General features: G+C 38.3%; 1 protein-coding gene across 5 annotated transcripts in view; it reads left to right on the top strand.

The window, feature by feature from the left end:
* The window catches only part of BOD1L1 (biorientation of chromosomes in cell division 1 like 1), a 39638-nt gene extending 30413 nt beyond the window's left edge, over window positions 1–9225 (top strand). For 3 of the 5 annotated variants that reach the window (XM_055714127.1, XM_055714050.1, XM_055713983.1), the window contains 6 exons: window positions 960–1005; window positions 3947–3981; window positions 4095–4179; window positions 4618–4771; window positions 6516–6659; window positions 7835–9225. In XM_055714127.1, the coding sequence (XP_055570102.1) occupies window positions 960–1005; window positions 3947–3981; window positions 4095–4179; window positions 4618–4771; window positions 6516–6659; window positions 7835–7943 (573 nt within the window). In that variant the 3' untranslated portion in view covers window positions 7944–9225. Of the gene's footprint in view, window positions 1–959; window positions 1006–3946; window positions 3982–4094; window positions 4180–4571; window positions 4772–6515; window positions 6660–7834 lie in introns of those variants that run through there. The other 2 variants (XR_008732817.1, XR_008732822.1) reach the window with 2 other exon arrangements.
* Window positions 9226–13398: the final 4173 nt, after the last annotated feature.

The following is a 13398-nucleotide window of genomic DNA, read 5'->3' as shown; positions in this document are numbered from 1 at the left end:
TTCCTAATTGATTCCCGCCCGCCCCCCTCAAGTTCAGATTGCAGTTTGAAATGCAGTTTGAACTGGTGTGGTTTTTGGTGTTTGGGTGGGTGGGATTTTTTATTTTGAGTTTGGTATTTTGGCAGGGAGGCATTGTTTGTGGTTTGTTCTGTTTTTCAAATAAATTTAAAACTGATTTTAAATTACCCCTCAGAAATAGATACATGTTGGCACCCTCAGTACTGGAACAAAATTATCTTGTTCTAGTTCAGCTGCTTATTTAAAGGCCTTGTACCTCTTAGTGATGACTGATTGCTGTGTTAGTCAGCTATGGGCTGGCTCCAGGAGGAGCGCTATCTGCCCTTCATCTGAAAAAATGTTTCTGTAAGGTGAGATACTATCTTTGCATGACAGTTTCCCCTAGGCTGCTTTGAGAACATGTTGCTATTTCAAAGGAAGCATAGACGTCCTAGTGTAGTTCAGTGATGAAAGCAGCTGGATTTTTTTGACAGTCAACATAGGAGATTATGTAATTACACATAGCTCTTTCTGCATTCTGAGTAAATAAAGAATTCTGGTGATCTTGTAATTCTGCAAGCCTGTTGGTGATTATATAAAGGGACTGCACTTTTTTTGTACTGTTGATAATTAAGTTTTTAGAAATATGTTTGAAACTGCTTTTAACATTGTGTCTTTTATTGCAGTGACTTTAGCGTCAGGTTGCAGAAACTGCTATGATTTGTTTATGGGCTGATTTGACTCATTTCAAATTTTCATCATGAATGGAAAACTGCATGCTACTGTTAAACTCAGTAAAAACTTTCTGTATGCTCATTAGAATGTTCATGTTTTCTAGATTTGCAGGTATGTTCTACTATGAATGGAAGCAAGTTTCTGTGTTTTTGTAATATAATTCTGGAGTTTTCTGATTTTCTTTGAATTAAAAACCCCACCGTTTTTGGGTTTTTTGTTCATTTCAGCTGCAGTTTCCTATCTTTGCAAGTAGAGGGAAAACACCTCAAACGGGTAAGCAAATGGTATCTGCTTTAACAAATAAAAGACAGAAGAAATAGAAGAGAGTTTTCCAGAAAATCACATGGGTCCGTCCAAAACATCATTTCTGGCAGTCCGTATTATCGACATATGAAAACATCTGAGTAAACAGAACAGTGAAGACTTGTCCCTATTTCCTACTGAGTTTTTAATTTTAAAAAAGAGCAGCTTGATAAGAACTTGTTTCAAAGACACAGCAGCACTGTTAAGTGCTGAATAATACACTGCAGAACATACCAAATAGTTTGTGTGGATAGGCCCATGGTAGAGCTTCAGAGGAAGGTAGGTACCACATCAAACTGGTTCTTAGTGACTGCTTTCCATTTCTGCTTATTTTCTTGCGTGCAACAACTATCAGTCATACTTACTACATTAAATGCTTTAAAAATTTCAAATTTTGTTCAGTAAATTGGATTATCTGTGGATATGTGTATAAAGAGCTTAGTGGTAGCTTGGGACATTTCTTTCCTTTTTCACAACTGCTGTAAGATCTTTAGAAGATGGCTGCTTAGCTTTACTCAGAAATGTACTTTTAGCTCTTCAAACAAGTCAAAGTGAGTGACTTCTATTTCTCTCATATTCAAACGCGATTTGCAAGAGGTCAGACTTTGAATTTTAAATGGCATAGTTAATTTTTCATGTGTATGGAGTCTGAACTGTACTGGTTTAAATGTGTTTTTTTAATTATGGCCGTTCATAAAATAGACTTTAAAATACATTCAGAAAGCAGATGAACCTGAAAGGCAGGTTAAAAAACAGTTTGTAAACAAATGCAAACATTCATGCAACAAATCTGAGAAAACAAGTCTTCAAAACAAATCTTCTGGAGCTTCCAAAAATTTAGGTTTCTACAGAGGTATTAATCTGGCTGCATTGCACATATGGACTATTCCCTATTTTCTCTGCATTTTTTAAAATGTCAGCTTTAATCCGCATGCTTCAGAATTGTCTCTGGAGGATTAGGTGGTTGTGTTGTACTTGGTTTCTGCCAACTGCAAAGAGAACAGACAAGAATGCGAAAAAGGTGTAAAAGTGCACTCTGGTTTGCTTTTTATTGAAAAGGACAGACACCTGATTTTGTACCTAAAGCTTAAATTTAGTGTGTTAAGTAGCATTTCGTTTTCCAGGGAAAAGACTGTTGATATCAAAGCAACAATAAGAAGAGTGTGTAAAGTGGATGAAATATCCTGTTAAACTTTTCATCATATGTTAACATTCATGTGAGGAAAGGGGTCGAAAACCCCTGGCAGTGAAAAGAAAACAAAGTGGAATCCCCCTGTGCAGTTCACTTATTCTGGTAATTTCTGGGTGTTCCACACAAGCATTTGCAATAGGGAGAGACTCCATGTAGAGCGGGAAGCAGAGTTTCTTTTCAGTGAGTACAACTCATGCAGTTACGAGACATCTGGTTTCTGAAGGCAGCAGCCTCCCATAACACTGACACTGAACTTGAAACTGAAACTATTTTGTGCTAATCAGTAGTTGTTCTTGAAAATTTAGTGAGAATTTTAAATACTATAGCTTACTGTATTTATACTTATATTGAGGCAAAAGTACTACACTCGTATATTTTAAAGAGAGGGTTAAATGTCTGTTAAAAGGCATATCTTGTAGTTACATGGAGTATTCTTCAATCAAAAATCATTTTGCTGCAGATTTGCCAAAACATGCCAGAATCGTGAAGTATCTGTCTTTTGAACACAACAGTGCTAATAAATATTGTTTGTGTTGTTAGACTTATTTTTTGTTAAGGACTTAATACAGTGGACAGTCCTATGCTTTATTGCATTTCTTTGTTGATTAGATAAACATCTTTGTGTTTTATTTCATTTGCTTTTGTGTAGGGGTTTTTCCCCATAACCTTAACAAAGGAGGTCCAGGAAACTTGCATGTGGATTTTAGAATATTTCTGCTCTGAGATCTATTTTTGATCCATTGCATTGACATTCTTCTGTTTGTTCTATCAGTCTAATTGGTAATGGGTTTACAGTTCGTGTCATCTCTTGTGTAGCTTTCAGAAATCAAAAATAGGCAGTAATTTTATGGCCGGGGAAAAAAGGTATAAAAATTTGGTTTTCTGTAGGTTGCTTCTCTCCTTTTATTGCTAAAGATTTTCATTCTTGCAGTGTTGCAGATAATTCCATTTGACAAAGCTCAAAAGCTTTGTAAAATAATCTTATTGTAGAGTTAGTCAGGGTAGAAGTGGTAAGCATCTACCACAGAAGAGAGGCCGGGTTGACGCATAGGTTGTAGAGTTATAAATGTGTTTTAATATCCGTAGGCCACTCTGAGAAGTACTGAATTGGAAGTAAGAAGTACTTCAGCAGAGGAAGTAGTGTAATTTGCATACCAGGTTTTAGATGGGGTTTAAGTATTGTCTTTTTGAGCTACAGCCATCTTGGTGCTTCACCGTGGACATAGTTAAGCACTAGAACAGATTGCCTGGAAGACCATGTTCTCAGAGACTTTCAAAATTGGATTGGACAGGATCCTCAGTAGTATGAGCAGATCAATTAATTTAGCCATGCTTTGAACAGGAGGTTGGACTAGATGACCTCCAGAGGCCCCTTCCAAGCTAAATTTTTCTGTGATTCTGTAATTGGTTGACAGTAGTTAAAAGGGGTAAGTAACTTTTGCTTTTCCATTAAAACAAAACAGCATATACAACAAAGCAGTAAATAATGTCAGTCATATAAAGCCTTACTGCTTGAAAAAAAACCCTGATCATTGTCCAAGTCTCTGTATATAACAACAAAATACAACAAAGCCATATTCTAAATTACATAGAGACTTTAAATGTTTTCTGAGCTTCCATGATGTTTATGCAAAGTTGACAGAGTTTGAAAGAACTCCTTTTTAAACTGATTGGCGAAAGATTTGAAGTTCAGGATTACGTTTTGTTCTTTCTTTTTAGGTACAGACTTATCTAATAAGAAAGAAACAACAAATGTAAGTGCAACCATTTTAATTTGTAAGTTTATAAGCAGTATGTAATGAAAAATGTCTGTCTTCTATTTAAATTAAATTGGTCTTGCTTTACTCGCTTCCATTTTATTTTTCAGGAAGATGAAGCTGAGAAAGCAGAAATGACTGTGCGTAAAAGAGGAAGAAAGCCTAGGCGTTCTCTGGCTCAATCAGAGGAAACTGGTAAAAACATAAAACTGCTGTTCCTAATAGACGATAGTACTGTGCCTTTTTGTTTACTAATAGCAACAAGATAAGCTTTATGCAATTTTCCTTTCTTGAGGAAAAATCATTGACTTACAGCTAGTGTAAATATTATGTAAATATGTGTAAATTGCTGTAATCTCATGTCAGAATTGCTACATCCCAGATGCTTCTATAAAGCCTCATGAATTTTCTATGAATTCTGGCTATGAGCTGCATAAGTAAACTATGGTGAATGTGTTACCAAGATTAAGTCAAACAAGTGTGAATTAAAAATGTTGAAGCATAAAGGAAATGGAAAATCACTTACTTAAAATGGGATTTATGAATAGGATACCTTTTCTAAACTAAGTGTCCATATCCTTTTGGAGGGCTTTTGGAAAATTATAGCACATGTGTAACATTTTACATGGACAGAAACACTGGAGCCAGAAAGAAAACGTCAGAAATTAACATCTTCTGAGGACGAACTAAAAGAGCTGGAAGAAGGTGAGGAAGAAGATGGTGAGGAAGATGATGAAGCACATTCTGGGGCCACAACTAGATCAGCCACAAGATTAGAGGCTCAAAGGTAACTGTGTGTAGACACACTGATAGCACGTTTTTTTCTACATTGTTCTCAGTTGTCATGGGGTTTGTTTGGGGGTGAAGTTTTTTTGTTGCTTGCTTTTTTGCCCCCCCCCCCCACTTTTTTTTTTTTTTAAACTGATGACAGCTTCTCAAATAATTTTGATTCTAATTCTAGTACCACTCTTCTAGGGATGAAGATACAAAGGGGAGGTGGGGAAACTGTTAGGGTCTCAAAAAACATACTTGAACATGTCAGAAAGGAAGAATTGATGCTGTTGGCAGTCTATCCTAGTGATGTCTCAAAAGTTGAAACTAAGCGCATTATTTATTGATAGGTAAAAAGGGACTTCTGACTTGACTGTGCAATTCACTATCTGATATTTGGAGTTGGAACAAGGTGAAAATATAATTACCCTTGTCTTTCTCTTTTTCCAAACATTATCCAAGTTAAATCGGTGAATCTGCAGTAGTGGAGGATTTGATTCCTAGTATGGTGGTCTGCAGGCTCAGAGGGCAACCTTACTTACTGCAAGACTCGTGTGGTAGCAAGATTTCTGTTTTCAAGAAGCTGTTCTTCATCTCCCTTAGCACAGGCCTGCCTTTTTGCAGGCAAACTGTATTATAGCAGAGCTCATCCTCTTGACTTGGTTGTGGAAACAAAGATAGATATCAGCTTTGGGAAGTTTCGATTTCCTGTTGCTGCTTTCCTGAACAAAATTGGAGTCCAGGCTGTGTTCTTCTTGTTTGTCGTGCAATTTCTGTAAATTCAATGGATTTGCTTCATTTTTAAGGATATTGTATTGTATGTTAGCCTTTGGAGCTTATTTGAAGCACTGTTCACAGTATGCTCTTGAGTTCAGAATTTCAGAGCTGAATCAGAAAGCAGTTACGTAGTCTTCATTTAAATAAAAACTGTGAAGGATTAACTTTACCACTTAGTAAACAACGGTTTGGTTTTGGTAAAGGCAAAGGGACTTCCTTTAGTCCCACTTAATTTTTAACTTTAAAATTGTAATAAAAGTTTATAGATATTACTAGTTTTCTGATAGCTTGTGGAAACATCTGCTCTTTTATTTATGATTTGTTTGGTTGGTGTCTCAGATTTCCAATGCTATCTTTGTAGCTCTGACTGTAACAAAGCACCTCTATCCTAAGGTGCTGCAAACAGTCTGCATTTTGTAAGTAGTGTTTGGGAATAATTCTGTGGAAGGGGAGGCTGCTTCATCTTCAGCATTGCTAGATTATAGTTTCTCTGACTTAAGTAACCTGTTTTCCAAACTATGAATTAGGTTGCTAGTGACCAGTTTTTCATGTTTCTGAACGGGTGGATACTGAAGCTGATAAGAGCTCTTTCTTTACACTGAATAAACAAATTCTCTTCTTCTGCAGCCTGTTTGCCTTTGCTTTTGTTTTTCTGCTAGTACTACAAGCTATTTTATTTAAACATGGTCAGTTATGTACCAGAATTATTGCAGACTTGGAACGAAGATTTTTATTTAGTTAAATAATAAATATTGTCAGTAAAGTAGCCTTTTGATTCTGCGTTTGATATGAAAATACACAGCTCAGCATTGCAGTTTGTGTCTCAAAGCATGCAAATGTATTTTTCAGTTTCTTTTGGTAACTCTGATTTACTTGTTGCAAATACTATGCAGTCTTAATTTTCTGGGCTTGCAATACAAGAAGAAAGTGACTTGGTAGAAGTATTTTGTTATACATACATTCATCATTCTTTTGTATTACAGAAAGCAGCCCAGCAAGCCAACCACACGTGCAACTTCTAAAGGCAGCAGTCCAAGTTCAGTTTCTCCTAGAAAACGACAAAACCTAGCAGCAAAAAAAAGATCTCCAAGTGATATAAAAATTAATAAATCTCCTCCATTGACACAGTAAGTATTTAAGTTGAATCCACTTCTGTTATTTGTTTTGGAAGCTGCTGCACTGGTAGTTTCCTTATATGTAATAGTACTGCTTCAAAATCTGAACAGCGGTCTAGCTGTTCTTGCATTCTGCTCCATTGTAATATACAAAAGCTTTTGAAGGATTTTCTTCTGGTTTATGTTTTTTATTTTTCTTCATTTCTTTAATATTTGGAAGGCTAGAATTTTTTTCTTTGTCCTCAGAAACCTCTTAGGAGAATCTGAAAAGGCTGTTATGCAGTATTTTAACTTGAGCTGTGATTGTTTCCTGAATACTGTGGGAAGAGCAGCTGTAGTTCAGGTTAAAGCAACATACAATGACATGATTCTGATGCTTCGAAGGTCTTGCTAAGATCAGCTGATAAAGAGAGAAGAAACTGAGAGTCCTTATGTCAAGTTTTGAAAATATTTCCTTTTCCCTCCTTCCCTGGTACACTTTCTAATTTTTAAATTTGAGGTCACAGTGTAGAATCCCAAGGGAGTAATAAATGGGATGCACAGTTGCTAGTTTACCCGTAAAATTAGTTATATGCCAAATTTAGTTTTCATCCACTCTGAAATGTTGCAATATCTTCCAACTGAACCTCAAGAACATGTGTATCATGCACTGATCGGCTGTCACAGTTCGCCTCATGTTAATTACTGCATGGTAATGAATAGCCAAGAGTTTAAGCCACACTTATAATTAGTTGCAGCAGAACTGTGGCAGGCTTATATATGGATGCTTAACTAGAGGTAAAGGTACATGATGTCTGCCCTTTACTCCCCCTTGTGTATGCAGGACTGAAGTCACCATTGCTATTCTCCCGTGAGAGAGGGTATGAGATAATGTAGTTCCTTATATTCTGTTATAATCCACAAGTCTTTCCAAAAGAAAGAGGAGGGAGGAGGAGAGGTCTAGCCCCATATTCTACATCAGAAGCACTCTCCAACATACAGAATGAGTATGCAGTATCCTGCTAAGATGTGATGGCAGCGTGCAAGGGTTCCCTATGGTCTGTGCTTGTGTGAAATGTTTTAGTAGTAAGCTTTTAAAAAATATATCCTTATAATTCATCAGAGATAGACAGCTAAGTTCCATCTTCTAAACAGGATTGTGCCTGATGACCCTTTCTGTTAAAATAATTATTAATCCTGCTTTTCAGGTTAAAGGTGCAGTCTACCAAGCGTAAGAGGGAAGACAGCCCAACAGTAGTACGGAGAAAAGGCCAGCAGAAAACAGAGGAAACGCCACTAAAGAAAGCAAAACGATAATCTTTACCAGCTAGTACTGTTCATGGAAGAGTCAAAAGAATAAAAACATTTGTGCTTCTATTTTTTTTTAAAGCAAAGGGATTTGCACGTGCTTGTTTCAGAGCTCTAAGTTAATCAATGCAGTACTTTTAAGTTACATTTTAAACAGCTTTATAAACTATTGTTTATACAGAATATTATGTACATTTATTTCAGATGAAAAATAAGTTTACTTTGTATCTGAATGAAAAACAAAGTAGTTATATATTTTATCACTGACTTGGAAAGTTGGAGTTTCCCAATGTGACATGCTAATGCAGATGCTTCCAACCCATGAGGCACCCCTGGGCCTACTAAGACACTTTGTATATAAACTTGTAAAAATAGGTTGTATTTTACTCTGTGTATGAATCTAATCGATGATGGACATTTTATTTATTATATGGAAAGCATTGGTCTGTAAACTTTAGTATATACCTTAGGTTTTTTTAATTATATATTTTACATTCTATGCAGATGTCCGTAGGAAACTTCCCCTCCACTCCCCCAGGGCTGTCTAAAACCTGAAGTTCTCTAAAATATGCTCAGACAGTCAGTAAAGTATTTTTCTCGCATGCATTAAAGTAGTTTAGCATAGTGAAAGGGACTTGGCTCCTTTCTGTCCACATTTGTGACAAAGTATAACATTTAAAATGTAATCTTACTAGATTATATTTTCACTTGTGAGTTTTACTACCAATCTCAAGAAACAAATAGTATTAGGTTAGATTTATTCACAGTCAGCCAACACCACCCTGAAATGAAACAGTTTTATTTTGCAACTAAACATCTGTTCTTTCAGTATTTGTCTTTTTCAACAAAGAGGGACCCATTGAAATCAAATTTCACTACTCCTAACTATAGAGCTTCAGCATTTTATGTTACATTTTATACACAGGTATTAAAAATAGAACCTGGTATTATTGCCAGAATCTTTTTTTTAATGTATATTAACTCTGGTAAGAGCAAATGTTCAAGTGACGTTGTATATAAAGTTAAACTTTTCTTATGATCAAATGTGTCTCTTGTTATGGTGTGATGAGTTGCCAAACAATCTGAGATTATTTTAAGTGTTTTGTTGATATTCTGGTTTATAATTATAAAGCATTCTGGGGGGGTGGAATTTTACTTTCTTTTTTTTTTTTCTCTCTTTTTCTTTTGTGAGGTTTTTTCAACTTGTTGTAAGGCAGATGTTTCCGTCAGATATTCTGCTTGGTTTCTTACTGAGATTTTTATATAAAAATTATAAAATGTTTGCCAAAAATCTGAGTTGCCATATTTTATTATCCTTTCATTGTATTGCTGTGGAGCTTGTTACAAATGTATTGGGCTGGAGCCATATCTATAAGCTTTACCTGATCAGTGTCTTTAAATGTTTACAGGTGCTTATATTTTAGTGATACAAACAGCAGGGAAAGGACCTAAATATTTACTTACCTGGCTTAGTACAGCTGGGTAAAAGCAGGTGCACACATGATTAGTTTCCTAACTAAACTTGAGTCTAAAAAAAGAAAACCTCTTTGCTCTGAAAATTATCTCCTTTTGATCTCTACCTTAACTCTGCTGCCATACTAATATGTACCTTGCTAACATGCTGCTGATATTTACCTATATATTACTAACTCTGATGTTTATGCACTGCTTCATACACAGGTGCAGGATAAGTTGAGTTGTTTTGGGGTTTTTTTACCTTTTTTCCCCCTTTGCCCCCTGCAGTATGCATAGACCAAAATCATAGATTTCTTCTCAGCCTTTGTTCTGTAAAGGTAAACAAGCTGAACTGTTTGTTTTTCAGTTGGTGCTTTCTAGACTTGATCATATTTGGAATCCTTCCCTGTCTCCAGTGTCGTTTCCGTGCACCTGAATGCAGTTTGAGATTGTTCAGGAGGTGCTAAGGAAGCCCCCCAGCGCACTGTATGGTATTACCATTTCATCTTCCCGCCGCTGGCCGTGCCTCTCCTGCTGCAGTGCAGTTTATCTTTGCCAGTTTCACAGACACATCCTGATGGATTACAGTGATTGCCAAAGCTCCTGCTTGTCAGATCCTCTTGACTGTGGTCTCGTGACCAGTACAGAAATACAGCCCTGAAGATCAATGACAGTCTTGCAGAGCTAACCTCCTGGAAGGCCGCCATCTGTCCTTCCCCTTAGTGTGACGGATAACATTTAGGAATAGCATTTAGGAAAATCGTCTTATCTGTAGACTGTATCTTTGATCATTCATTAAATTATTCCATAATATGAAGGCATTAAAGGCTTTATCCTTCACCAAGAGACACTTTTACTTACAAGTAGTGGGGGGAAAAAGTGATAATTCCACAAACCTTTAACTTAAGCATGCTTCACTTGCTGCGTGATGTATGAGGACACCAGCTCCTTGTTCCTTCAATCCTGCCAGGCCACATCACCGTCGATGCATGTTTGGAATGGTGGGGTTTTTTCTTTGCTTAGTAGTTTCAAGTGCCTGTCACCAAAATTACTATTGTATTTTACAGGTACAGTAGTGGTCTGCTGTATTTGGGCATGACTTGGGCATTGAATATTCACAGCTTCCACGTGTTTTGTGTGCTCTGTCTCCCAGAGCCCTTCCTGGGGGAAGAGGGAGTGCAGAGGAATCCCATTGTTCCCTTGGGTGCAGCAAGGGCCCCATCCATCTTGTTCAGAAATCAGGTTTGTAGTTCAACTTGAACCTTGACATCCATATAAAGCAACTGCACTTTCCTACCCTGTGTGAGCTTAGAGAGTTCAGAGGGAAAAAAAAAAAAAAAAAAAAAAAACAAAAACAACTTCTGCAATGTGATGAAACAATGTCTTGGAAGTGTTCCATGGAGAGATTTGTTCAAAGCAGTTTGTTGCCACCTTTAGTGCAAGAACATGGCTACCCTGCTACCCAAATAACTTTCTAAACCACTTGGCTGGTTTTATTCCAGTTCCTTCTCTTGGAACTGCTTCATTTTTCTGAATATTAAAATACTGAGTGAACCAGAGATGCTGTGGTGGAGGATGGAGTTCAGGTTCCCCCCTGCTGAGTGTTACAGAACAAGAACTTGTGTCCTGCTTGCTGTACCTTGGCTACCAGTGTTACCAGCTGACTGGGGGCTAGCTGTCAGTATCTTTTCCTATTTTCTAGTGCATTCTACTTAAAGGTTATTTACACTTGTTTCCTGTCTTCAACCTAAAGTACTGTGGGGTTATCTTTTAAATCACAAATTAATTTTAATTGGGGGGGGGGGGGGGGAGGGTTGTAGCAGTGCTTTTTTTAAACCACCTAAAGGGTCATCAGTAAAAGTTCATTTGCAGTTTTCATTTTTTATGGGTTCTGGAAAGCTTGTAAACTGGTGAAACATCCCTCTAGAACCTGGTCCAAAGTCAGTAGGTGCAGTCAGCAACTGGGGCAAAGTTTTTGCTGATGCTGGCAGATCTCTGCCTCAATTTCCTATTCCAACAGCTTCTCTAGTAACACATCCACTTCTCAGTTGGGTTTTGGGGTTTTTTTTTGTCAGTCTGTGACATCCATCCCAAATACACACATCCACTGTTTCTTGTCTCTCAGCCTGTGTTGTGAGAGCATCACGTACAGAACAACCTCTGGCTCTGATCCTTCAGAGGCTGCGTACTGTCCTGAGCTCCCTTCATCTGTCCAGAAACTCAGTAAAAAATTGTCCCATAAAACTTGGGAACCAAGAGCAGCAAGTGCTCCTGGTCATAGTGACTATCAACAGACACCCACTGTGATGCAGCTCCCATACAGGCTGAGGTGTCAATAGTTAAAGTGGTCAGTCTGACACCTGTATCAAGCTCTGCAGTGGGAAAAGATAATTTGCCACCACAGACTTTTGTCGCTCCTTGCTTTTGGGAGAGGTAGTGCGATCTTTCTGGTGCTGACAGTCAGTGGTCTGAAGATAATTGCTGCTCTGAAGCTGGGATGTGCTGAGTGACTCCTACATGTCCTTCCAGAGCGGTTTTATTTCCTTGAAGCTGTACCTGTTTGTACTGTAAAGAGTGAATTTCACTGGCAGATTTTTGTTCTCTTCCCATTGAAGCCATTCCATGTGAAATGTTTTTGGTTTTCAGATTTAATGTGAACATCATAACAAAGGTAACTATGCATTTGTGTAGCAAACGCTTACTCCAAGCTCTAGATAACTTAGGCATTCTCAACATTGCCTGCTCAGTGATTGCATATACCAGCTCAGACGACTCTTACCTTCACGACTTCAACAGCCTTACATCTATATCATTTGCTTATAGCTTCAGTCCAGAGGAAATTGCCCATGTCAGCCTTCTGCAGGTTTTGGCAACTTCTTAAAGATACCGTGCTTGCTTCTTCCAGTAGATTCCTTGTCCCAGCTATGTACGTCACACTCCATTACTTCCATCAGCTTCTCAAAAATCCTGGGCCTGTTTCAAGCAGGGTGGTTTTTTTCTACTAAAACATGAAAGTTTAAACACCAAGGAAATTCTATCTACATTCTAGTCTTTGTTTCCAGATTCTGATGTTTCACCAAAATTCCTTGAAAGGCTATTTCTGATTTAAACTCCCTTCTTCTTTCAAATCTCAGCTTTTTAGCTGTTATCCTTGCTGGCTTTGTGAATAAAGTCCAAAAGAAAAACACGATAAAAATAAATGTCTCTCCGAGAGTCCCTAGATAGCCGTATTTAAAGCTAGGAACATAACACTCTTGCCAAACAACTGGGGAAGAAAAATATGGTTTGAAATGGCCGTAACTTAGTAAGGCAGGAATAGATTTTTGGCACTGACTATGCAATTAATTAGCCTCGGGTGGGGGTTCGTGGCCAGGCTGCAACTGCAAGGCACCTTTCACCTTCCCTCTCCTGCCCCTTGGCCGGTGCCTTCCTCCATGCTGGTGCCAAGTTGTACAGCCACGGACTGCCGGACCAGGAAGCTTGGAAATTCCTCTGCAAAACAAAACTGCAGATTAGTGTTCAAAGTAGTCTGGTCACTAAACAAGCTGTTGATGGGGCTGTGCAAATACTGCTGCCCACACAAAGAAGACGGCCATGTGGCAGAGAGGGGATGTGGAACCACCCTTTGTTGTGGTGTAGCCCCAGCTGGCAACCGAGCCCCACAGAGCCACTCACTCGCTGCCCCCACAGTGGGATGGGGAGAGGATTGGAAGGGTAAAAGTGAGAAAACTCGTAGGCTGAGATACAAACAGTTTAACAGGTAAAGCAAAAGCCACGCACACGAGCAAAGCAAAACAAGGGATTCATTCCCCCCTTCCCACCGGCAGGCAGGTTCAGTCACCCCCAGGAGAGCAGGGCTCCAGCACGGGTAACCGTGACTTGGGAAGACAAACACCATCACGCCAAGCGTCCCCCCATTCCTCCTTCTTTTCCCAGCCTATATATACACAGCATGGCATCATATGGTATGGAATATTGCTTTGGCCAGTTTGGGTCACCTGTCCTGGCT

Source organism: Falco cherrug, chromosome 1 (genome assembly GCF_023634085.1).
Source record: "Falco cherrug isolate bFalChe1 chromosome 1, bFalChe1.pri, whole genome shotgun sequence".
Lineage (NCBI taxonomy): Eukaryota > Metazoa > Chordata > Aves > Falconiformes > Falconidae > Falco > Falco cherrug.
This window is presented reverse-complemented; position numbering and strand designations above follow the sequence as displayed.